This window comes from Parambassis ranga, chromosome 1, assembly GCF_900634625.1.
Source record: "Parambassis ranga chromosome 1, fParRan2.1, whole genome shotgun sequence".
In the NCBI taxonomy this organism is placed as follows: Eukaryota; Metazoa; Chordata; class Actinopteri; family Ambassidae; genus Parambassis; species Parambassis ranga.
Window position 1 is genome coordinate 7,698,403 of NC_041022.1, and position 26,965 is coordinate 7,725,367.

Here is a 26,965-nt window from a genome sequence, read left to right on the forward strand (position 1 = left end):
TCCGCCCTGTAACTGGATAAGCAGACAGCCCGACATCTTGACTCACCAGTCACATTTATAGCATTGGACACCCCCAGAAAAAAAAAATACCCCCCCCCAAACACACACACACACCCATGGTTTGGTCATCAACTTCTCTGATCTACCTCAACAGCTGTATATCTAAACTTGCAGCCCCTGAGTTGTGCAGCAACACATAGTGTGTAGGGAAAAGGGGACTTGAAAGTAGGACAGAGCAGTCTGGCCCCTTTCCTTTCCAACCAGAAGCACAGATTTGCGGCAGGGGGAGAGAAGACACTAGCCCTGTGTTGAGAGAGGAAAAAGAGAAGAGATTTTCTTGGAAGCTTGCTGCAGTCACTGAGGAAAGAAGCCCTCCGGGATTCAAACCAGTGTGTCCACACCGCAGAACATTCAACTTTACAGATTTCTTTTTTTTTGTTATTGTTACATCAGGGGAGGAATATTCAGTGAACAGAACTCTCACCACCTGGAAACATGCACAAGCGTACAAAGATAAAGATTGCTATCTTCGTGCTGCTGGTGGGTATGGCCTGCATGTTCACTGCTGTGGTAACGGATCACTGGGCAGTGCTCAGCCCACGGGTGGAGAAAGTCAATGGGACCTGCGAGGCGGCCCACTTTGGCCTGTGGAGGCTGTGCAAGAAGCACATCTACATGACCACAGAAACCTATGTGGAGGGACATGGCTGCGGACCCATCAGCCTGCCTGGAGGTAAGAGAAAATCCGAGCAAAAACTTGACTGATAAATCAAACTAAAGCTGGAAGAAAGGTTTCACCTCTTGTCTCTGCGCCTGTGACTTTCACACCCTAGGTTTGATCCTGCACTGCATGCGTATTGCATGTCTTTAAGCTGCTATCTTGCAACTTAGCCCCTGCTTATGAGGCACAAAGCTACTAAGAATAGAGCTCCTGGTGCAGGATCACTAAACACATCACATGATGTTTTTAAAACCCCAATGTAACAGAAAATGAGACATGGAGTTTCATCCAGGAGTGGTGACATAGTGCAGTTAAATATGTAGTGGCAATTTATGGCTGTGAAGTCTGCAGGGGGGAAAGTTGGAGCTTGAACTGCTGAAAACATTCTCAACACTAACATGCAAGGTAGATGTTGGTCATGAGGGTTATGCAATGTACAGTAGTTCTCTGCAGAGATTACACAGGTGTGTGTCCCTGACACTGGAGCTGCCTCAATAAAAAGTGATGAAAAGATTTTACATTATGTTACTTAAAATGTAGCATTTCTATAGAACCGGAGTTAATATTTAAAAAAAGTAAAATGTAGGTAATTAGAGAAAAGATATAATAAAAACAAAACAAATTAAATTAATAGTACTGAAATGTAATATGCGACACTATGGATACTTTTACTTAAGTGACTGATGTGAATATTCTGTCCACCACTGTTTATAGGTCATGTATTCTGGTGTCCTAACAAGGGCTCACCTTGCTGTGAATGTCTCAAAATAAACAGCTGCGTGATGTCAGGCGCGCTTGAATAAAAAAAGCAGAACTAACTGAATAAAATGAATGTAAACAGTGATGATTGCTGTAAATGGATGGTGAGAGAATGGAATCTTGGAGAATGGAGGTGAAGATTCTGACCGATATCTGAGAAGCAATGGTCTAGCTGTTAATTGTTATCTGAGCCTACATGTCAGTTTTTTGGAAAGAAGACACTAAAATACTCACAAAGAGAATAAGCTTAGTAAAAAAATGTCTCGACAATGTCTGATGGTGGCTGCTGCACTTTTGGGAATCCCGGACACTGTCTGAGCTTCAGGGCCATTCCTGGAGCAGATGACATGCCTGAGGCTGGTTTATCGCTAAGGCATGTGCTGAATATTCTAAATTGGCTTGGCCCACCCTGGTGAACAGGGAATTCTTCAGACAGCACTGACAGGTGGTGCATTTAATGGAGGCTTTTCCTGTGGTTTATGTGCTTATTGGAGGCAGTGATTTAACCATTTATTGTATTTCATTCATCACAAAGGCAGATCTTTTTCACCAGCTCATGTGCTGCGAACAAACAGCCTTCATGTCAACAGCAATGCGTGTCTATGCACTACTTATTTAGGAAGCAGTGAGGATGTCCCATCAGTCTCTTGGGATTTCTGGGTATTAGCTGTATTTGGAGAGGAACATGTATTGTTTATTATAACCACATTTCCTCAGAGAGGTGTCAACCTCTGATCCAAAGCAGAAGTTAAACAGTGTGTGGGAGATCTAGCTCACTGTGAGACTCTCAACAGGAAAATATCAGCCGACTTACTGTTTAGGTCAAAAGCTGACGAAGCACAGATGCCTCATAATACACGCAAAATGCTGTTTTAGCTTTAGCTGCTGCCCTGCTTTGTTTATAAATATAGATCTCTTATTATATTGAGCAGCTGTGAACTGTAAATAAGCAACATCGGATATTGCGTTGCTGCAATAAATCTCCTGCTCACCTAGCTTCTGTTTTCCAAGTCAAAATCATTAGAATGCATCCGAAAGTGTTTGAGATACAGAAAATCTGAATAAAAAGAAATAATATTGAGTAAACTGCTCAGCAAGCAGTTGCTGTCGTTATAAATATAGGCCACGTAAATACTCAGCTGTGCTGGGTGGACGCCATGAGGGTCGAGTGTTCACAAGTCCAGAGTTCCTCTGAGTGACGGGGCCGCCTGAAAGGGGACAGGCATAGCTCTAAGACCTGCTGTCCCACCAAACTGTTCCCACAAGACCTTCCTTCTTTACATCTCCACACTGCACGTATAGTGACTTGAATTACCTAACACTCCCTAGAGATGGCGTGCATAGTCCAAAAAGGAAGTGGAATCACTGGTATTCTGCGTTTACAGGCACTCATGTATCATGCCAACTAAGGGATAGGTGTCTTATATGAAGGCAGGGTGCCCTCGTATCTTCAGAACCTTTATAGACGAGGGGGGGTTATAGTGGGATCAAAAGTTTCCTTTTGAGAGCAATACAGGAGCAGAATGGTAAGAAACATGAGCAGGCAGTTTTACTTTTACAGTGACAGAACCCTCAGCGCATCATCATAACGCCTTATCAAGTATTGCTAGTGGTGTCCCACAAGGTTCGATCATAGATCCTCCACTGTTCTCCATACATGCTGCCACAACGTCAATATCTTTTATTAAGCTGTGAACGAGATACCACTCACAGCCCAATCTATCAACTGCCAAGATTTGTTCATTTCATTCACTCAGCAACACAAACTTTCATTCATGCTTTTTTCTGCAGCCATCCACATTATTGTAACTCATCATTTCTGAGCACATTTCCTCTTGATTAGCCTTTCAGCATGGTTCACATGAGGTGTAGAAAAATAACACTTTAAATCATTAAATGGCCTTGCCCTATCTTGTTTTGCATACCAGCTGTTGCTGTGGGCCCAGAGGGCAAGACTTGGGGGACAGATGGTGGTGGCGCTCCCATGAAACCTCCAATTGAGCCATCACTGTGTCATCATTAGAAATGTTTAAAAACGTTGCTGGTATTTAAACACCTTTTTGAATAAATGTATGTGTGTGTTCTTTATATCAGAAACCATTACAAACTGCTGACTCCTGCAGAAAATGCCTGTTATCCATCTACGGTGAATGCAGTGAAGGCAATAAAAACATTTGTCTCAGCTCTGCAGCCACACCACTTTACTCAACAGGGTAAAGTTACAACAGCCCCATAAACATGGGGCTTAGAGGCCAAAGCACCTGCTGTGGACCAAATTAATTGACAGCACACATGGAAGCTATGCACAATGCTGCTCTGACATGACAATGTCCAGAAATGCTGCTAATCTCATGTCCTTTCCTGGCCTTTTGAACGATGATGGATTTCCCTATTTGGAACTAGGAAGAGCTTTCAACAGCAAGTGGTGCAACATAAGTGTTTGCGTGCTTGTCCACAGATGGATAATTTTATGTCGTCATATTTATATTACCGTTCTAAAGATGGTACAAACTGGTCTGATACAGATGATGCATCTCCTCCATAAACAGTGAGGGACACCACATTAACATGTTATCTCAGCAATGATTTCCTGCTATTAAAAAAGTTTTAACAGCAAAGAGGTGAAGACGACTGAGCGGCATTATTTCTGTAAAGTTTGGTTTAGAAAAATGGGCAAAGTTCAAACATATTTTCCAGCCTTTCTTATTTAAATGCAAGCTTTGACTCAGAGCTCATTGACAAGCCTCTATCACGCCCTCACATGTGCCCTCTACAGTGAAAAACAGTGCAGCTTGTTGCTTAGTAACAACCTCTGTGCTTTTTTTTTCTTGTTTTTTTTTGATGGCTAGGTCCCTGTCCTCATTCATAAAAACATCTTTTTGTATGTGGGCCCACATAATATGACACACACTGCATAAAAGGCTTGCAATTTCAAAGGGCTGTCTTTGTAAACACTGCAATGTTGGCTTGGAAAAATATGATTCAGATATATTGTCTGGGCTCATTGCATCAAATTACTCTGTGTTATTTCATTTTAAAGGGCGCCTGACATCCCTTTTAGCTTATTTCTATGGTTTCCAGGGGGGCTCCAGGGGGTCATTTAACTCTTACCATACCATGCAGTATTACATATTTCCACATGAAAACATTTTGCTTCCTATGATAAGACTGTATGGAAACAGGGATTAGGAACATGAGTGCGAGTGGCGACCTCATACCACCAAGATCACTGACATGAACTTGACTTTGCATGAGACTAAGTGACTGGAGTTACACAGTCATTCTCACTCTTACAGCATGTATGATCCTTCTAATATTAATGTCATGTTTTTTTAATGCCGAGACATTCGTCAGCTTTCAGAAACTCATGTTATATGAAGTCAAGTCATCACATGTTAAACGTGAGCCGCACTGCAAGCCCTTGACCAGCTAACCTCACATGCATTTTTATACTCTACTGGCAGAAGATGTGGTATGAGATAAGTCAAATATAATCAAGATTATTTTACAGATGGAACTGGATTTAAATTTTTAAATGCTGGACACAGCATCAAAGAGAATTTTCTCCATGTAACCTCTGTGCGATTGTATTAGTTTTATTTTTGCTAATCCCCCAAAGATTAACACCTCATGTGCATGAGAAAAATTGAATGCGATGTTTGCTTTCACCGCGATGACAGTCAAGTCACACAAAGCAGGCTGTGGTTCTGCACGGCAACTGGTAATACTATCCTGGGGGTGTCAGTGTGTGAGATGCTTTTGAAGGTAGGGTGTGAGTTGGATCTGAGATAGTGTGACATGATATTCACAAGAGGTGTGATAGCAGGTGGGGCACAGGTGACGGTACAAAAGGACGTTTGTTCAGGCTTTAACTGGAGTAACGCAGCTTCTGATTATTTGGTCAAAGAACCGGAACCATAGCTCTGGTTGTATTATAACCAGCTCAAGTCTGTTCAGATTCATCTGACTCTTTGGCTCTCCGTTTATGTATAGAGCACGTATAACTGCATATAAATACAATGCAATAGGTTAATGTAAATTTCATTAACTGTTAAATCAAATCCAAGATTTAAGGTGTGAATTATATTGAGTGAACTTACTCTATGATGTTGTGGGCTTGTGGGGGTAGATTTAGCTCTTTGTCTCGCTTTAACAGCCCTCATTTTTTACTATTTTGTGCAGTAGTGGAGAAGTTTCAATCCTAATAAATCCAATCTTCTTTCTTTTCACAGCGGAAAACTGCACTTACTTCAAGCACTTCACTCCTGGTCAGGATGCTGAGATATTTGAATATAAAACACAAAAAGGTAAGTGTCCTCATGTCATTGTTTCTTTCCAATTGGTGGCTCATTCAGTCCATCCTGTCCTAAATATAAAAACCATTTCTCAATTCAGTTGGTTGAATATGTTTGTGTGAAGTGGGACATCAAACAAGGCTGTGTCACTGTTTCGCCTGCTGTGTGGGTTTAGATTGTCACTCATGTTCCACCTCTGACCAAGGCACAGCCAGTCACATCAGGTGCATTTTAATCACAACAAAATGCAAAATGTGTGCGTGTGTGCAGCATGTTGCAAACACGAGACACAAGAAGGTGAATGACTCTGTTTCCTTTGACATTTCCAGTGCACTTCTGCCAGTGGTGATGCTGTCAGCCACAGATACAATCCCTTCGGAAGCAGTGCTTGTATATTGTTTAGTAGTTTAAACTGAGTTTGAAGAGACTTAAGTAAAGAATATGCTAACATATTCACTGGACTACATGTTGCTTTTTTTCTGTTACTGGCCCTGTTTTCGAGCAGAAACACTAAAAAACTGAAATCAGAAGCTTAAACTCATATGTAGGAATGTGCAAATCTCCATTTTGAAGCAACATTATTCAGATTAATCATTTAAAAACCAGAAAATATGGACTAGGACACCGGTGTGCGCTGACAGTGCTTCATATATGGTATAGATGCAAAACATGTTCCATATATAATGTTCTAACCCGCGTTTTCTCCATCTCCAGTGACACTGTTCCAGCGTAAACCTCACTGAGCTCAGGCATGCTGTATGACAGTCCTATGTGAGGAAGGCCGAGCACATGCAGAGCGCTGTCACACTCAATTATTGGGGTGTAAATGTGAATGGACTTGTGCATGAAGTCGTACACACCCCCACACCCTAAACCCTCAGAGGTTAATGCAAGCATTGATGGCCTCCTCCCCCCCTCCAACACACACACACACACACATACAAAGAAGACCCAAGTGCTGATGGCTAGCCCTCATGAGACATACTGCAAGTTCTCTGGAATAATTGTAGCATTGACCCTGTTTCCTGTAGAGTTATTCACTCTTGACTGAACCATTTGGCTATACCATAATGGTACACAAGGTTGAATGAGCATAGCAGATGTACAGTATGTCACCACAGGCGCATGCATCCATACAGCAGGACTCCTTTCTGCCAAGGGGATCAGTTGCCAGTCAAAAATAAATGAAAGGCGTGATGACAAAGTTAGGTAGGGAAATTTTAATTAACCAAACATTAGTTCAGTTGTATAATTCATTAGGCCCTGTGCATGTATTTTGGTACTTACCTCACTGAGGGTGAATCCTTGGTGTTCCAGTCATGCAGACATGCCGTATCTCAGGTATCGCAAAGACCTCCTGCCGGCAAAAGATGAAGGCTCTCCATCCCCCAGAGGAGCGCCTCTCCCCTGGGCACAGTTCACAGGCGGACGGGCTGCTGATCAAAGGCCTCCGATTCCATCCACCTCTGCTTTTTAAAACAAGCCAGCTGCCATTCCAGCTGAACTGATGCGCTGTATCTGTAAACACAAAGTACATTCACATCGGTATGTTTCAAATTCATGGAGAAATTCTTCTTCCTGTGTGGATCTCCGAGCTCCTTCCTCACTACCACAGACAGCTGGGTCTACTCATAAATCAGTGACAACTTATCTGACCGCTGAAAGGACGAGAAGGATCACTTTCATTTTGGTTGCCTGTCAGTAAACTGAATTTGGAAAGTCCCATTTTTTTCCCACCTGACTCATTTTTATCAACTAGAAAATTAGGTGTTTATGTGATTTAATGTTGTTTATTGTAGAGTTACTTACTGGTTTCATTTCTCATTTTCTGCCTTGCTGTCAAAGTGTTTGAGTTTTTTCATCATCATCATCACTGTTGGTTTTTCTCTCTCTCTCCAGAGTACAACATTTCTGCTGCAGCCATCTCCATCTTCAGTCTGGCCTTCATGATCCTGGGGTCTCTGTGTTTGATGGGATCCTGCACCGGGAAAGGCAAAGGAAGAGACTACCTCTTAAAGCCTGCCGGCATGTTCTTTGCATTCGCAGGTGGGTTCAGTGCAGCTTTCACAGATTCAGATGCAAAAATAAATAAATAAACAAAACTCTCAGTTTTATGCTCACTTGATGTTCGATGACCGTAGGAATCTGCAGCTAGTGTTGTGACTTCACATGTCCCTCTTGTCCTCAGGTCTCTGTGCCTTCATCTCACTAGAGGTGATGCGTCAGTCAGTCAAACGTATGATTGACAGCGAGGAGACGATTTGGATTGAATACTATTACGCCTGGTCCTTTGGTTGTGCCTGTGCTGGCTTCGTCCTCCTCTTCCTCACTGGCATCGCGCTCCTTCTCCTCTCCATGCCCCAGATGCCCAGGAATCCATGGGAGACTTGCATGGATGCTGAGGAGCAAGTGGAGTGATAGCTACAAAAGAAGGACAACTTTGACTGTGTCTTTTGTTTTGAATGTTTGTCGTCAAAGGTTAAGATCACACAAAAAAAAGAAAAATTGGTGGAGGTGTCGATATATGATAGCGAAGGAGGGGAAATCTTTCTAACTTGAATTTGGGCCTTTCTTATGTTTGCCTTATCCTGTATGCAACTAGTAAAACAAAGACTGCCTTGCTTCTCAGTGCGGGCAGACCTCACCCACTCAGCATTTTGCAAACATCTGAAAGCCTCTCATACCTTGCCGCTGGCATATTTAGACAACAAACGATGTTATTGATAAGTTATTATGACCAGGGTGTCAGTTGGGCTCAATGTCTTACACAAACTAAGACATCTTGGGAATTATATGAATTTGTTAACTGGCTGACATCAAGGAAACTTGATTTTATGTGCTGCATAATGTATGATATTCTGTACATAGCTGTATTTTTTATGACTTCACTCAATGAATCCCCCCCAACAATGTCAGCTCAAAGTCAAAACCTCTGTTTATCTGTCTCTCTCCAGAATTTATAAAGAATGTCCCATTCTAATAAGATGCATTAGTGCTAAGCTGAATGCTAAACACCCACACAATCTGCAGTGTCAATCATGCTGAAAACGGTTCAGTTATAGCAGGTGCACATACAAGGCCTTTTACTGTTTGATGACAGCTTCCAAACTCAAAAACAAAACTATCTCTCTTCACCTTTTCATGCATCATCAATATGACCCCCTTATACACTCGTATAGACTCTTTTTCTAGTAAATTTGGTCATTTTTTTAATCACACAAATAAGAAACAGCTTAAGTATAAGGCTACAAACGATGTAAACCTTGGCGGTGGAGTTTTAATGCATCTTGTGTTGGTTTAAAATTCATTTAACAATGTAAGTGACAACAGCTGGTTAGTTATTTACAGCTGGTGGAAGATTGAACAGAAACTTAAACTACAGCACACACCTTCCAGGAAGCTGGTGTTTTTTGCTAGTTTTACAGAATTCTGTGTGTATTTTCTGAGACACTGAGGTTTTTCCTTCGTATGACATCACCTGTGAAATGGCTGCTATCCTGTGCATGTATGGAGGTGAGCAAAGTTCATATATTTGACGCCTTTTTTGTGCAGATATCTGGTCAGAGCGGACTACACCGCTGCTGTGGTCTGCTTTGCAAACATCCTCTAAACAAGCTTGCTCAGGGCAAAGAACCATTGTTTGACTTTTTCTTTAAGGTGGAGAGTAGTGGCGACTTTTAACATGGAGGTTACATATTCTTGTGACTTTTGTTTTATTTTCCATTGAATATTGCATGAAACTAAATAAGATTTGGAATGCTGTCGCTTCTGTGTGTCAGTATCTGCTGTAACTTATGTACTTACTTACTTATGTATGTACTGTAATGAAGATTAAATCTTGGTACGCTTTGGAAAGCAATGGTCTGGGATGTAATTATTATTTATAAATAATACATTTTTACTTATTGGTATAAAACCATGTGAAAATTTTTGATCACTATTTCTGAGGCTAAGAACTCACGTTTTATTTATTCCTGTGTAAAACGAAGCATGTGATGTAGATAGTACAATATTTCCCTCAGAAATGTAGCAACGGAAGTACTCATAACCACAAAAACCCCTTACGATTGTACTTGACTTTCATAGCTATAAAACCCCCTTAATAATGTACTTGACTTTACCTCCACAGCCATATAAACCCCTTAAAATTGTAATTGACTTCACTTTCATAGCCATAAAAGCCCCTTAAGATTGTACTTAACTTTCCAGAGTCACAAAGGCTTCTTCATGCTGCCCTGTAAGGCAAAAAAAAGAGAAACAGAAGAAGATTCAATAAAAACACTTTAATAGAGAAACAAATAAAAAAAAGATAAACCTTTAAAACACAGTCTAAATCCTTTATTATAACCACCACCAACTGAAATGAAGAAGAGTAAAACAGATCTATTCATTATTTTTGTACCCACGAGGGAGAAACCAATGGGGCTGGGAAGCTGGGAGAACAGGTGTGCCATTGATTCACTGCAGCGAGGGAAGAACAGAGGAGAGCCAACGGACAACAAGAAAAAAAAATGGTGCTTTATAGAAGGCTGAACACAGTGCTCTCTGCTGGCTGGGCAAAAGGTTGCTCCCTTTCCATGTGCCACACCCACCCACCCACACACACACACACATACACACTTTGTCTTCTTTTAAAAAAGGCAAAACAGAAGAGTTTCAAATTAAGATGTAATATTGGGATGATATTACATCAAACATCCTGCCAAACATATTCTTTAAAAAAAAATAATGAAAACAAAATCCCTTTAAAATGTCTTTGGCTCAATCTCCTCTGCTTCAAAAATAAATACAAACATAGCTGAAGAAGCGGTGAAACATTAGTATTGCACAACTTCAGAGATTAGCCAATGACTGCTTTGTGGAAAAGTGAATACTTTGGAAAATTTGATACACATAAGGGAGCAACCTCAGCTTTAGCTCTGCTAAGTAACTGCAAAATAATAAAAATAAAAGGAAACTTACATGACCATTACATATTTGATTGACACATTAGTAAAATAGTATAATAGCCTTGTTGATAATGTCACAAGTTATTGTACACATCAAATAATATAGCAAAATTTGACTCTGTAGGTTGAACAAAAGCTTTTTTTTTTTTCATCCATAAATCAATGCAAACGGATAAAACAGTAATAAAAATCCAGCCAGGTCATTTCAACATGCAAGAAAGAAAGAAAAGAAGAGACTTCACATTTTTAAAATAAATTCATGTTGATTGTTGTACAGCTGTAAAGTGGTGAGAAAACAGTAACGGGACAAAATCCAGCAACAAGTACTTAAAAGTATTGTACAGTGAAATAAGTCATCTTAGTTCAGCTGCAACACAAAATTCTCCTCTGTCAAAATCAGCCAGATACCCTCTTTGAAATAAAATTAAAATAATAATAAAAAAAAAGTTACAACACGCTGTTGCAACTATGAACCGGGCTGTCCATTTCTAGAATTATCTTTTTTTGTGAATTTGCATAATTAAAAAGGGCATACCTCTTCTTTGAACAGCTTCTACAAAATTGAGGTGCTCCCAAAGTTCTTGTTTGTAAATACCTAGAAAATGCATATTTACAAGTATGTGTCCTTCGCTAAGTCAAAAAATCTGGACTTTAGAATTACAATGTCAAAACTTCAAAATAAAAGCTCGAGTGAAGCTCTCGGCTGACTGTTCGCCTCAAGTTATCAGACGTGGGGGGGGTTGTGAGCACATTTATCGGTGCCATGTGGAAGCCATGAAGCAACAGCAGGATGATTTCATTATTATTTTAACTAATTTGCAGATAGGACAGTGGTGCTTTAGCAATTAATGTGTTACATAAAACAAAACAAAGCGAAAACAAAAAACAAAAAAAATATAGTGTGTTAGTATTTCATCTGTGTGGGATTAGATCATCAGGGCTTAAGTGAAATTCATGTAGCTGTATGGACATATCTGTTTTCAACAATAATAAGCAGCTCACTGACGATTCATCCTGCACTGTGTGATGTTACATATCGATGGAAAGCACATTTGATGTGGTAAAGGCAAAACATGATTATATTTCCGTGAAGCAGACTTCTTGTCTCCTGTGACATTAACCATGCCAATCAGGTCAGACTAAAGGAGTAAATCACATAAAATTTGTGAATGACCAGGAACAACTTGCACAACTTTACCAGTTCATTCTTATTACGCAAAGCCTCAAAACAGCCAGAGGTTTTTGAACCAACAACTTTTTTTTTTCCTTTTAAAAGCATGAAAAATGAAGAAAACTAAGAAAGATTTAGAAAGTGCTTCTGATCTTGAATGGGATGAAAGATGATGATCAATATATGCAGTGAAAATGTTAGCAGAAAAATGTCTAAAGATCTTTAGACGTTCTCACAAAAGGCATTTAGAAATTCTTTTTGCAAAACATCTGAGAAAACACCTACACAGTGGAGATCTACATTATGTTCTGTAACAAAGAGGCCAGAAATGCATCGCATCTAAGTGTATTTTAACCTTTGTGTGTTTGTGTGTGTTCAAAAACATCTGACTGCGTGTACTGATCACTCTGACGTATCGTGACACACCACACTCTTTCATCACTTGCACAAACCTTCTGAGTACTGCAAAGAAAAAGCCCATTAGCAACGAACATTTCACATCCCCAGTAATTACTGAAACAATGTCCCTGGTAACAATCTATTGAGTTAAAAAGTAACTCCACATCTTAAAAAAGAATAAAACCAACTTTCTTAAAAAAAAAAAAAAAAAAAAAAAAAAAATATGTAATAATCACAAGCAAAACAGTTTGGGGTCCTCATGATAGAAAACCATGTCTGGTGTTCTCTGACACTTAAAACAATAAGAATTACAGGGTTGTTGCTATCCGGACATGTTTACACTGTCTCTATTTTTTCACTGATGGTAAAAAGAAAAACAAAAATGGATCAATATTGGTATTGTTTTTTTTTTCTTCCATAAATATTAACTATTACTACTTTGATTCCCAGGTAAAGAAGTCTAAGGGTAAAAGATGAGAAGCCAAAAAAAAAAAACAGGATAAGAACTCATAATGCAAATGCTAACATGTTAAGAGGAATTTAAGGACATGTCTGTGGCATACAATTCAGTCTTTTATTTTCTTTATATGTACAGATTAGAGGAAAATTTATCTACTTCTATACACTGTTCCATGTAGTTTCTCACTCAGTTGACCACTTAGCTTTTGTCCGTTACCACGACTACAGTAGTATGAAAATCAAGACGTAATGTCCACTCGAAACTGAGGAATAAAAGAAAAAGAAAAACGGCAACATACTTTTTTCAGTAAATAAACAAAGCCACTTTCTGTAAGGAAAAGATGCAGGGAGCTAAGTGGTCAACTAAGTCTCACTTTTTTTTTTTATTTATTTAATTTTTTAAGTTTTTTTTTTTTTTAGCATTACGTACATATACAAGTGTAGATAATATAAGTATATATTCATATATACATAATGAGTATGTATATATACCAGTAATGCATTCATCATATATACTTACTTTCTTCACAGATATGTGAAACAGGAGGAAAAATAACGACCGTTACAAACGAAAAGTTAAAATGAAACAAAATGCAGAAAACAAACCTACTGATAGAAACAATTTATAAATGCACTTTGCACTATTTTTTTGTGTTTTTTTTTTTGGAAACCATTTTACTTTTTTTGTGTCCTTTTTTTTTTTTCATCATACATGGGAGAAGTGACACTCATTTAAAGTAGGAGTAGTACCCATTGCTACCATTTGAACTTCCTATACTCAGCTCTTGCAGGAGGGAGAGAGGGTCGCTGTTCTTTTTGGCCTGTTCAGGCCGAACAGCTCGGGGCTTCGGAGGAGCACGCAGGGCGCTCGCATAGGACATGGTGGGTGGTTTGCTTAAATTTGGAGCCCCCTGGCTGGGCTCTGTGGGAGCCTGTGGCGGTGGCGGCGGCGGCGGCTGCTGCTGCTGCTGCTGCTTTTTGTTATTGGACATGAGAGGAGGAAACTGGTGCTGAAGGGAGTTGAGGGAGTGTGGATGCGTCTGCTGTCCCGCTGTGGCTTCGGCCTTTATCTGCTCCTCTGTCTGACGAAGAGCCTTAGAAGCTGTTGTAGGAAAAGGTGGTTAGGAAACTTGGTGCAGTACACTTAGCCACATTACTAAAAGTGAAACTACTCAAATGAAATAGAAATATAATACTTAAAAACAGTTATAAATACCCATAAGGTCCCGGTGCTGAACGAGTGTGCCGGCTCCGTTGCAGGGTATTTTCTGAAACTGACTAGGACCTCCGCCGTTACTTGGCCAGAGGTGATCATGTGATGGATAACTGTAGGGGGGATGCGGGTGCTGATGATGCTGTATGTGTGGATGCGGATGGTCCTGTGGGTCTGACGTACAGGGCTGTGGCTGCTGAGACAGGGCATTGTGTGCATTTGCAGGAGATGATTCATCTGGATAGCTAGAGGAGATGCGCCGCTGATAGAGAGGCCGACCTGGACCTCTGGGTTCATACTGTGCCGACAGGAAAAGATAGAAAAGAAAGAAAGAACCAGATTTTTAGTGACTCTGGGGGGTCTCTATTATGTCCTTACAAACAGAGAACTATGGCTTTAATATAAAAGGATTAATATAAACCATCCTTGAAGTGCAGAAAGTTTTCTTAATCTGATTATACCTGGCACTTGATATAACTGAGATGCCAGCCATCTTCTCCAAATAGTAAAAAAAAAAATTCATATTATAACAATTAATCTGCATCTCTATTAGATTTGGTTGATTTAAGCTCCTAATTATTCACATTTGCCGGTTAGGGTTGTTTGAAATATCTAAAAAATAAGAGATGAACATGTAAAAAACATTGGTAATACCAGTACAGCTCCCATGTAAAGAAATTCCCCTTAAGTTCTTCATACAGACTACATTATATTCTAAAATTATAATAAGTTTGTGTCTCCTAGATGCCTCGAGTATTGGGAGCCAAATAAATAAGTAACCATTACCTCATCTACATTATGAAGGGCTGTAGCTGCTGATGTTCTGGGGGACAGTGGGTGGTAGGACTCCTGTTCTGGACCTTGATTTTGTTGGTGGTGCTGCTGCTGCTGCTGTTGTTGCTGTTGTTGTTGTTGTTGTTGTTGTTGCTGTTGTTGTTGTTGTTGTTGTTGTTGTTGTTGTTGTTGTTGTTGTTGCTGCTGCTGCTGCTGCTGCTGGTGCTGATGGTGAAGTTGCATCAGATGGACTTGCTCTGGTCTAGTAGGGTGAGCCATGATGGGCAGTCCATATGGAAGGCTGTGACCCTGGTTCCCTAAAAGGTGGTTCTGTTGTGGTGGGCTCACTGATGCAGCTCCACCATGGGACCACTGGGCCTCCTGCAGAAGATATTTCACCTGGGAAGGAGGAGGGCTGGCAGAGTGAGCTGGTGGCTGATGTGGGTAGCTACCAGAATTGTATAAGGGGTTCCCCGGATGCTGCTGTTGTTGCTGCAGAGTTTGGTTGTTGAGAAGGTTGTCATTGAGGATATCGCGACCTGTGTCATGGGAGTAAAGTCCAGATGGAAAAGGGCCAGTGTGGTTGGAAATGGCAGCTAAAGAGGATGAGGGGTCACCTGAGGCACGGGACTGAGACTGGCGGTACTGAAGGAGGCGAGACTGAGGTGGTGGTTGCATCTCAGCTGCTTCCCTAGCATCAGGATGTTCCTGTGGTGTTATCTCTCTTAAGAGGCCTGGATATCTAGGAATTAGAAGTGCGGTTTAGATTAATGTCATGATATAAATACTTGTACATAAGATGTCCAATTGTAAAATCATAAAAGTATTTTGGTATAAAGTAGCAGACTATGTAAAAAAAAAATTCAATGTTTAATCTAACCTGGTGAAGTTGGGCCCAGCTGAGGCAACAGCTTCATCCTCGATGTTGGCACTAAGGCCCCAGCCAGCGGCCCGGAGGAGTTGATGGGGGAAGCGAGCCATACCGGGCTGAGCAAGGTGGGCGAGCTGTTGGGACAGAGGGAAGGCGACGCTGCCCTGGACGAAAGGGCTGGCTGACTCCCCCCACTGGCTCAGCCTGGCTGCCTGCTGCTGCTGGCTCAGGGCCTCTAAAGCCAAGGGACCCTGGAGGTCTAAAGAGCAACAAGGTGATCAGTTTTTGAGTCACTGGTGTGGTCTACATGGTTATGTAGGTTAGAGCTACTGTAAACAGCAGAGCAAGGAATTTTGTTCTACAATGTATTAAAAGCAACACGCTTTATCCTGAAGAGCGTGACCGACTGTCACAATTAAAATTCTCTTAACACATACAATATGATGGTGGCAGCTGGAATCAGAAAGAGAAGTGGAAGAAAGTAGTGTGAAAAATGGTATCGCCTAAAGCAGTTGAGAGGAGCAGTGTGAAGAGCTTGAGCTCTCTGAATGCTTGAACTTTGAGTGCATCTAACAACACTGCTCAAAGCACTCTTGGTGAAGGACATCCAGAGCAGTGTTTGCATCATCTAAGAGCTAATAAGTATGTCACTGCTGATGTATCCTATACATAAACTCTGCTGCTGGGCAGGGTTGTGTCCCACATCTGTTCAGTCTGTAATATCAACACTTTTCTGTGTGTTTGATCTGCAAGCATACTGTACAATACTCTAAATGTTTCCCTTTTAATGTAAAACAGATGACCTGGGAATATTTAAAACATATTAAGGTATTAGATCATTAAGGCAAATCTTAAGCTAGCATGTCTTTATACCAATATCATCAAGAGCTTCACTCAGGAGAAAATAGCAATAAATACAAAAACATAATTAAGGAGCATTGCTGTGACTCATTATTTCCTGTCAAGTTAATGCAATGTGCTGTGTAATCCGACTTTAATCCAATTTACAATTCTATCATAAAAAACTAATTATTTGAGCTTGACTGTTGTAGTAAACAAGAATTTCACAGACCAGTGACAAAGTGATAATATGTGCAAACATGAAAGTAACAATAAATCTTGGTTCACTTTTAGTAGTTAACCAAACAAAACAAAAAACTCTACATTAGTTAGCAATGTTCCACTCACCTAAACCATCTCCTATGCTTCCGTCTGGTCCATCCTCCCCAAAGCTGCTGACCCTATTATGCTGTGACAGGCCAGGGTGGTGTCCCCCTGGGTGGCCCATTGGAGTCCTCATGGAGCTGCTCATCTCCTCCACCCCTCCGGTCTCTGGACCATCCAATGTGGGTGACTGTACAGATCTGTGAGAAGGCATTGGGCCACTAAAGAATGAAGCGCTGTGGCTTCCACCAGCGTAGGCTGGACTGAGCTGCTGCTGCTGCTGCTGATGATTCTGTTGCGCCATCCCTGGGTGCTGAGGCTGGTTGATACGGTAAGGAAGCCTAGAGACTGGATACTGTTGGTGGAAGGCTCTTCCACCAGCGGGATGGGGAGGAAACGCCGGACTGGGTGGTGCAAGGTGGTAGTTGAGGGGTCTTTGGGTAGCGTCTTTTCGATGGAGCAGCGCATTGGGAAATCCAACTAGTCCATCCGTCTGTGAATCCAGACTTCGACTTTGGCCTGTGTCTAAATCTCCCTGCAGCAAAAAATGTACCAGTTCAAACACTATAAGCAAAGACAGAGTTGTCATCATAACCAATCTGTAGATAGTAGATAAACTAGATGAGTAACTTGCCTGTTTATCCTTCATGTCTGTAGTTTTTCTTTCAGGAGTCTGAAGACGACTCTGTTCTGACTTTGGGCATCCTTCTAATTTACCTAAGATAGAGTCAAACCAAAATCACATTTAAACTGACAGGCTACTCTCTATTACTTCTTATGAAACAAGTACATTCATTTGCAATTTTAGCTGCTGTAGAATTAAGGCACACCATTTCTGATGGGGTCAGCCTGTAGCTCCTTGTCAGGACTGGGCTGGCCCATTCCTAGAGGGGATGGGTGTGCCACCCCACTGTAAGGGATGGGGGAGCCTCGATTCTGTGCCTGCAGCAGATTGAAGTTGTAGGCCATGGCAGCTGGGTGGCCCATGATGCGAGGGTCCACAAAGCGATTCTGGTAACTTGGCCACGGCAACTTTGGAACATAAAAACAGGAATTACATGTAAGAATACAGTGGAGAAGCCGTAATTGTGCTGCTATTTCTCATAGTCTAAATGTTTCACTTGTGTATATGTCAGAAGGAGAGGCAAGAGACTTACAGGCAGGGGCATGGACATGACCATGTTTCCACCGTATACAGCTGGAACGTAGAGGATGCTGGCACCTGTATGAGGGTCAATTCTCTGCACAGGACTAGGTGACTTGCCCATACCAGCTGGCGTGCTACCCAGAGGTGGTGTGAATGCCCGAATAGGGTTTCCCATCAACACTGCTGGGCTGGGTTGGACTGGGGTAAAAAAAAGAGCAATGGTTTTTATGTTTAACGTAATACTGACATATTTTAATTCTAGTTTGAAGAATGCAGCTGACTGACAATCTACAGTTGTAATTGGCTGACATAAACTAATTGTCTCCCCCTCATCAACATCATGTAGAAGGCTGCATTGCTCTGAGGGCTTCCATAGCCTTGGGCTTTCATGCATCCATCTGGGCCACTGCATTAAACAGCTCATATCAAGCTGTCAGCATGAGTTTCAGTGGGTTCATAAGGCGGCACAACAAAATTAAACTATGAAAATACAAAACACATCAATAAGAGTAGACATATGACAAGGATTATGTTTTTTTTTGTGACATTTTCATTTGATCACATCCCAATTACTCTATACATGGCTCACCTTTGTAATTTGTTTAAATAAAAAGAGACTGATGGTGGAAATTATCAAATACAATATTGAGCAGGTCTTTCTAAATGAAGACTTATTACAACAATAATAAGATCAACCAAATACCATTAACTTCACTCGAATCCTTATGCTTGATCTGTAATATTTCCATTACCATATAGGAAGGCAGATATTTAAAAATTAAGTTAATCCTCTGTGTTTAGCCATGCTTGTAACATGTTTTTTACTTTTTTTCCATCTAAAACCAGCATCCAGGCAAGTCAATATTTTCAGTAGACCTAAATATGGACACATCAGGGGTAACAAAAAGCTTCCATTTAGTTCCTTCTGATAATAATCAACTAGATATCTGTCAGAGTGCAGCATTAGCTGACTATTTACAGACAGAGAAAAGCTTAAAATGTCCTCGTTACAGCATTTAAGTTGGACGCAAGGCTAAACTTACCATATCCGTCAGGTGGAAGGTGATCTGTGTGGTTTGTATGTTTTCCCTGCAAGAAAAAAAGATAAACACAAGTTATTAAAGAAAACTAAGAATCCAAGGGAGACAAATAATGACAAAATGTCAGCAAGAGCAGTGGAGTGCAAATGAAATATAGAAATGGGGGGGTGTAGCACAGTGTGTTATATTTGTGCTCTCGTCACAGAACGTATCAGAGAAACAACATATATATATAGATTACTAAATGCTTTACACATACAAACATCTGCTTCCTATTTAAACTCATCCCAAATACAATTTTAAATGTTAGTATTGTTAGGATGAGTAGTCTATCAACTCATTTGATGTTGGTCAGTCCTATTCAGATAACTTTCAGTGACCATTTCATTTGAAAAACACAGATGCAATTCAATTATATAATATTGGTCTGCACTTAACCTGCCGTAAACTAGCGTAGCTTACAGTATGCACACAGAACTCAACCTTTGTCAAAATGTATTAAAAGTGAGCTGTTACATCAGCATGGAAACTTACTGAAAATGCAGGGACCCAGCATGATATATATTATTCAGAAAGATACCTGAACTATGCTGAAACCACTGTGTGAGACAGAACAGACCAAAATATGATTTCAGGATGCAGTAAAATAAAATAAAATCTGCCGAGGCATTTTTCTTTTCAGTCTTAATTTGGTGCACAGAGGAAAACCATTGTTTATGGGTCCCTAAAACATATTTATGCTTAAGTATAACAGCTAACAATTGAAAGTGAGAAGCAGCAAAACCAAACCATCACAACAGAATACATATAAATCATAAAATCAAGCCCAGCAGAATGTGATTGATCCTTTTTTAAATAATACACCTAATGTGCAAATTGTGTTGCATACAGTGAGGCCTGATAATATTCAGCAGTGGCTTTTCAGCTTTGTCTGGCTGCTATTTTAGGGTGCAACATTAACTGAGTAACAACACACCAGACTGAAACTGGTGCCTAGCACTGTCGTTATTTGATGCAATCAAACACGCACTGCTGCAAAACTTAATCTGAAAAGTATGAGCTGAAAACCTAAAAAGATGGTGCTGAAAGTCTGTCTCATGTAAATCAATCTTTTGCCGAGATGAGAGCCATTGCTTAATGGATCACAAAGAATAAATAACTGTGTATTGGCTGTCACGGGGAGGAGTTGATTACAGTGTTTGACCATTTTTAAAAGATTTTCAAGCTAAAATAAAAAAGACAAACAAAAAGGGGATATTGCTTTAGTTTGTCGATGTTGAGTGTCTATTTGATCATTCAAGCATGGCAGTGTTATTGTGGTTCTCAATGGCACAATCCATCTGTCTGTAACGTGGTGATGTGCACACTGTGGTGGGAAATCATACAACAAAGACTGAAATAGAACAACACTCACTTTAGAATATACACAAACAACAGCAGACAAATGTGACTAAATACCAAAACTATAAAAAGCTTTTTAATTTGTGACATAAATAACAAAAGTGTCACAGCCTCACATAATGGCAGCAAAACACCATCTGTGCCAGACATTTGAAGTATGTATGTGGTAAAATGGATAATAATGCCCAAGCTGTATGTTTGTTTTAAATGATTTACAATTACTGGAGCTACATATTTTCTACAATCCTTTCTGCCCTTTAAGTGAGATATATGTATAAACACACACACACACACGGTTATGCTCATATTATTCTTATTATTGCAAGTTTGGTTTCACAATGGGAGCATCAACCATGTAAAAAGACACCACGAATAGTCTCTGACCTTTAAAATGGAACCAAGATGTACATGTGGGCAGCAGCAATGGACGTAACAATTTGGAATAGCTGTAGCACTGTGTTTGTGAGCTACATAGTATGAATGTGGAGAGGGAAAGAGAAGGGTGTGTGTTTGTGTGTGTTTGTCTCTATAGCTGACTGATACAGTGGAGCTTCGGCTCATTAAGCCCAGTGGGTGATGGCAGCAGGTTGGCAGCTGTGGTGATTTCGTTAACCTTTACCTCAGGGCAGGCAGGAGGACAGACAAACACACAAAGACATTTCAACCTGAGCTAAACAATCAAATAACAGGTCCTCCTGCACAGTGCTAATTTCCTACCTGTGATTATTCTTCTGAAATGAGTTGATCATAAAATTGTTTCCTTGGCAAAAATTAAATAGTGTGATTTTGATAGATATGCACTTTGTGCTCATATTTGCAAAACCCATCTTTTTCTCTTCCCTCTCTAAAAAAACAGAAGCACTCAAATTTATTTCTCCTGATTTGTTTACCATTTCCACAAAATAGCAAGTGGTTACCTGACTTTTTACATAACAAAAAAAAGTTCCCAAACCAAGCCAAATATAACAAATACATTCACACCAATATTTTGGTCTAAATTACTTTCACTCTATAAACATTTTATAGACATTTACCATTTTACCAAGCTGGAAAGTGCATTCCAATGTATCCTACATTGTATGCCGATGTCATTAATTTAGTAAATGTAGTGCTCTACTTTCCAGCTTTTCTCTAATTCTGCCACTTTGTTGGCCATCACTTGCAAAATGATTAGTTTGTTTCCTTTACCCTAGATGGAAACACAGTGATTCCTTCCAAAGTGCACTTCCTGCTAAGAAACCATCTTACCTTAGGGGGTGACTGTTGCTGCTGTTGCTGTGGACCTTGCTTGTTGGAGGCAGGCTGTGCATGCTGAGGATGTGGATGATGGTGTGGATGAAGTGCCTGTGAGGAAGAGTGGTGTCCTTGCAGCGGCCTGAGGGCACGAGGGATGAACTCTGGGGCCAGTGGGTTGAGAACATAGGTTTTCTTAAGCTCTAATGCCTCCAGCTGAGCCTTGATCTGCTCAAAGGTGATGCCATGTAGGCTCGAGTTTTCATGGCAGATGGAAATAAAGTGCTCCCAGAATTTCCTGTAAATGGACCAAAAAAAGAAACAGAGAAGTTTTCATTCTACCTCTTCTTGTCAAGGCTGAATGTTTAATGGATTATCTCCTCAATTATTCCTGCTGGCATTCATGCTAGTGTAACAAATTACACTCTGTGGACTGAATATAAAAGATGAGAAAAGACTAAAAAAAGAATGCTTTCCCGAGCAATTGATGTTTCATCCTTTGGATGACAGCTAGGTTGGAAATCTAACAGTAATCTGACATGATGTGTCAACCAGTATACGACAGTTCAAGCATGAGAAACAAACACTGGCTATGCCTCAGTATTTAAGTGGCCATATCTACCTGCAGCGCCCAACAGAGCACAGTGCTATGGGGTCTCCCACAACTGCAACCAGGGACTGAGCTCTGGTGATGGCCGTATTGAGTAGCTTGTAGTTGGAGAGGAAGCCATAGTCAAGGTCCTCAGTCGAGTCCTCAACCAGCTGTTCTTTGCGCTTGATGGCCGTCTGCTTGTGCTTGCAGGTGTGCCGTGTTCGCACCGTGCTGAGAAACAGCACCCGGAACTGTTTACCTGCAAACAATTTTTTATTCATGAAATTTGTAAGAACTCGGAGAAGCACTAAAGCCAGCAAATATTTTAATAGAAGAAGAGCTTAGAAACTCTCATTTTATTATTTACCATTTAAACACAGATGGTAAAATACAAAAATAAGCTGGGACTAACTCTCAACGTGATATAATGTTTACTCCTATCAATAGAAACGAAAACATTTCTCTAGTACTGTTCTAGAGTCCCAAGAGCTGCATCAAATAACAGAGAAACAAACACTCATAAAGTATGACAGAACATGTAAACATCCGTCTTGTGTTTTACTTTCAAATTTTAAGCACTGAGTACAGTCTCCCTCTATGTGTGTGTGCGTTTCATGTGTCCATGTGTTTTTATGTGTGATTAATGAGGGAGTTAATGACCTGTAGAAAGCAGCTGGATGCAATACAAGTGGGAGCTGCATGAGACTGAAGCAGGGGAGAGACTGGGAAAAAATCCTTGCTTTAGATTCTCCTTCTACTCAGGCTTGATGATTTAAACACTCATTTGTCTTCAGGGTAATGTATCTCATTTTAGGCATCATTTTGAGTGCAGACTCACACTACCATTTCACACAGAAATGTGCAAGACAAGCTTCATGGAGAAATATTAATGAGGCACTTGGGGATCTAAGCTTTTGGACTGTTTGCAATTTATGTATTTTTTAAACGCCTGACCATAAATACTTTAAATATTATTATGGCACTAGCTTTCAGTGTATTTCTGGTGATGCAGTTGTATTATTACACACCTTTAAAAGGTTGTTAGGTAATACATTTTCTCACCTTGGACGTTGAGGACTCTTTCCACGCTGACCTCTGGCATTCTTTTCTTTCGGAGCTCAGCACGGATACGGAACACCTGATCAGCGTAGGGTGACACCACCCCGATGCTGCCCTCATCCAGCTTACCCCAAGCCACTGGCCACTTCTTGCGCAACTCCTCCACCCGCTCCACAATCTCAAATACCTGATGAGATGGAAAAAAATATTAACCATTTGAAAAAGATGAACCATTTGAATAAAACAGATTTACACAGAGATCTTTATAAGCTACTTTTAACCAAGCTTGACTAAAGGCTTTTTTCAAATAATTTCTTTAAAACCCACAAATCATAAGTGGGACCACCTAATGATATCCCACAGGAATAATGCCTCCTGAAATCCACAAAAACAAGAACCACCATGCTAGAGGTCCCCCATGGTTGAGCAGCAGCAGGACTCCCTTCTTTTCTTAGAATTTAAATCCAAAACAAAATACAGGGTATTTTCTGCGTATAAAGCATTGAATACATGTGAAAATGGTTAATAACAATATTACTGATAGTAATTGTTGTTTTTAAAGAGCCACAATATAAAAGGAAGACCAAGTGTGGCTTTACTCTTTACACCATGATCCCTACACAGTACCCTGACCTAAAAGGAACTGTAGGAAGCCAAGGGATATTTTCCACCAAGGTTAAATGGCAACAGCGGGGGATATAATATTTGAAGAACAAAGGATTTTATGTTCTGTATAAAACTAAGGCATCAAAGTCTATCCATGCAACAGAACATAAAAGCTGCCCAGCACTACATCATTGTATATTCAAGAATAACTTGGAATTTTAAATGTTCCAAATTTGGTCCCTTTTTTTTTTTTTTGACTGCCCATTACATTAATGTAATTTTTTTCTTGTTCAATGAGAGTTTGGTCACACAGTCTTGCTAGTATTTAATTTTGCCTAAATTTTAAGTTTAAATTAAATACCAAATTGTTATTTGGAATACCTAAAGCTCAACTGCAGAGCAGCCAGACTTTGAACTGTCATGAAAACATTGTCTCCCACTTGAAGCTAAGCCCATCAAAGACCCTTGCAAACAAATGAACACATGCATTTTAATTCCCAGAGATTATGATAATGTTATAACAGACTGACGTGGTAGCTGTATCACAGAGGCAGGAGGTAATTCATTTGGCATTGTTGACAGTTTGGGGGCAAAATAAAGAAGCAGCCGTGCTTTAATTAGTTAGAACACAGTGGCATGGGGTCAGAGGCCACAGAGAGCCATTGACCGTAATCAAGGGAGTCCACAGAGGAACCAATCCAAAGCTAGAACTGTCAACGGCTCATGCATCATGGGTGTCAAATGCATCTCTTGGTTAGTCCTCTAATTAAGTTTATGGGTTTCAGCTTCAATTATGACTAAAAGACAGTGAGTGTTGCAGCTAATTATAATAAGGAAAAAATAAACATTGCTTTTGTTTGGACTGTAAACCAAATTCGGCTAAATAATCAGTGCAACAAAGCATCAGCATCAACACCAGCATCCAGAGAGGCTGCAACTGTCAGCATTTTCAGATGCTTTTGAGATGGCTGAGACTGGCTCTCTCAAGGACAGGTATAGTGCAACATGATGTACTTATGCTAGTAGAAATGCATTCACTTTGGGAACTGCTAAAATCGAGGCTGTAAGAAGACAACTCCCTGCCAGGTAGATAAAACAACAACAACTAAAAGTCTTTACTTCAAAGTGTGTGGAAAAAATGGGAGGCTGTTAGATATGGTGCACAACTCACCATCTATTAATTACATTTTAATAAATCAATTAATGGGAGCTTACACTGATTAACCTCACATTGATCATACTTTTAAGCTTTGATTGTTGCCAGCAGCAGAGGAGAGGCTTTTGTGTTACAGCTGAGTTTTCTAAATATTAAAACTTGTAGCCAGAAACTCAGTGGCAATTTGCCATGGAACACTTTTGGGAATTTTATACATTCCAAAAATACAATTACCCAATGGCACTGAACTGGAAAATGATAGATTACAGCAATTCAGTGCTAGCAGCATCACAATGCATGCCTTTTCAACTGCATTTTCTTATCACACTTTATTTTCTTTTTTTTATTTTTCTTATTTTAAAATTGAACACCTAATTTGAAGCAAAGAGAGAATATGACTGCAATTTGATAGATCTTATAACAATATTGCTGTAATAACCTCAAGCCAAAATTTAAAAGCAAGAATAATCAGGTACGGCACAGCAGGACAATGCCCGTTGTATAACCACTATTATGAGAGTTAATAAAAAAAAACAACCTCTACTTTCTTTGAGTAAATTTGCAGTTTTCTTCTAAAACCATTTCTAAACAGAAGGCAGCAGCTGTGGTGTCTGCCTGAGTCCACACAGAAGGCCTTCAGGGACACCACTGAGAAGCAAGTGATCCACATTTTGGAAGTGCTCAATACGCAATTTATGTATTTACACAACTTAACTGCAGAGAAACAGAAAATACTTCCAATTGCATTTATGGCCATATGACACAAGAACAAATGAAGTCACGACATCTGTGTAGACGTAGATTGATTAAATAGAACTCCATCTGTTTGTCAGCAGTAAGTGAGACAAATAAAACAGGCCTGCCAAAACACATACCTCAGCGTTATTGTAGTAAGCAGTGCTATTCTTCTCCTGCACATCTTCTCCTCTGGCAGTGAAGAACGTCAGAGGATAGAAGTCCTTATGGGAAGGCTGCTTCCCACTTGCCATCAGTTTGCCATCATAAAATAATTCTGATGTGTAGCTTTAGGAAAAGGGGGAAGAAAAAGGAAGGGGAAAAAGAGGGAATTATGAGTACAGACTATGCCCCCATGTTCTTTAATTAACCAGCAACCAAAGAGTCACACAAGAACCAGTCAAGTATTGTAGTTTTTTCTAGTAGTACAACAACATCAATGTTTCCCTTGAGGGATTGTGCATTCCTAGGTGGACATTTGGAACTAGTCCAACCCCCCCATACAAGGCACAGCACAGAGGGCTCACACCTACTTGATGATAGCTTCATGGGAGCGGTAGTTCTCACACAGGAGGATGCGACAAGGGAATTCAGAGGGGTAATGTTCATACAGTCGGTCCAGCAGTGACACGTGCAGGTTACGCTCCCGTGCAAACTCGCTGTACACAAATGGACTGAGCTGCAAATCAAAGCAAAGAAAAGAGGGGGAAGAGAATATTTAGTCTTGAAGCATGTCACAGGTCTTTTACCACACATAATTCCTTTCCTTTCTGGTCATTGTATGACAAGCAAAGCTGAGTGAGTGTTTCTCATGACAACCACACACTCAGGTCTCTTAGTATATATAGTAGTATCAGTATTACCTCACAAACACAAAGACTTACTTACATTTTCTCTTCTGACCAAGACAGATCCTTAGTCAATTTGCTTTAATGAGGCCCCACACAGTCAATAAGATAGAAAACAATCAATAGAGGCCTTGGCCTTCATTGATTATTCAACTGCCTCTTACAATGCTGAATAAAGATTTGTTTTAGTAAAAAAAAAATAAAAAAGGGCAAAATCCCACAAAGTGACTAAGCTTTTATTCAGGGAAAACAACAAGACAGTGAAGTAGAAAGAAACAAGAGGGGCACACAGGTGGACGTTGTGTTTCTGTTCTGTTATTCGTTGTGCCAAAAATTGGTACAGAGAGAAGTAATTAAAGGAACAATTGCATGG

General features: G+C 40.2%; 2 protein-coding genes across 3 annotated transcripts in view; one reads left to right on the top strand and one right to left on the bottom strand.

Moving 5' to 3' along the window:
* The first annotated feature begins 111 nt into the window (after positions 1-111).
* LOC114443533 (voltage-dependent calcium channel gamma-1 subunit-like) lies at positions 112-9,630 on the top strand. The gene is made up of 4 exons (XM_028417656.1): positions 112-733; positions 5,713-5,787; positions 7,675-7,821; positions 7,964-9,630. The coding sequence occupies exons 1-4, from the start codon at positions 496-498 to the stop codon at positions 8,191-8,193; spliced, it is 690 nt and encodes a 229-aa protein (XP_028273457.1). The 5' UTR covers positions 112-495; the 3' UTR covers positions 8,194-9,630.
* Positions 9,631-10,098: 468 nt separating this feature from the next.
* The window catches only part of helz (helicase with zinc finger), a 46,849-nt gene continuing 29,982 nt past the window's right edge, over positions 10,099-26,965 (bottom strand). For both annotated transcript variants that reach the window (XM_028417461.1, XM_028417452.1), the window contains exons 20-33: positions 26,278-26,423; positions 25,885-26,032; positions 23,251-23,434; positions 22,219-22,447; positions 21,612-21,894; positions 18,966-19,011; positions 17,933-18,120; positions 17,606-17,807; positions 17,410-17,492; positions 16,800-17,310; positions 15,621-15,870; positions 14,753-15,482; positions 13,970-14,264; positions 10,099-13,855 (exon numbers count right to left, since the gene is read on the bottom strand). In XM_028417461.1, coding sequence (XP_028273262.1) covers positions 13,482-13,855; positions 13,970-14,264; positions 14,753-15,482; positions 15,621-15,870; positions 16,800-17,310; positions 17,410-17,492; positions 17,606-17,807; positions 17,933-18,120; positions 18,966-19,011; positions 21,612-21,894; positions 22,219-22,447; positions 23,251-23,434; positions 25,885-26,032; positions 26,278-26,423 — 3,669 coding nt within the window. In that variant the 3' untranslated portion in view covers positions 10,099-13,481. The remainder of the gene's footprint in view (positions 13,856-13,969; positions 14,265-14,752; positions 15,483-15,620; positions 15,871-16,799; positions 17,311-17,409; positions 17,493-17,605; positions 17,808-17,932; positions 18,121-18,965; positions 19,012-21,611; positions 21,895-22,218; positions 22,448-23,250; positions 23,435-25,884; positions 26,033-26,277; positions 26,424-26,965) is intronic.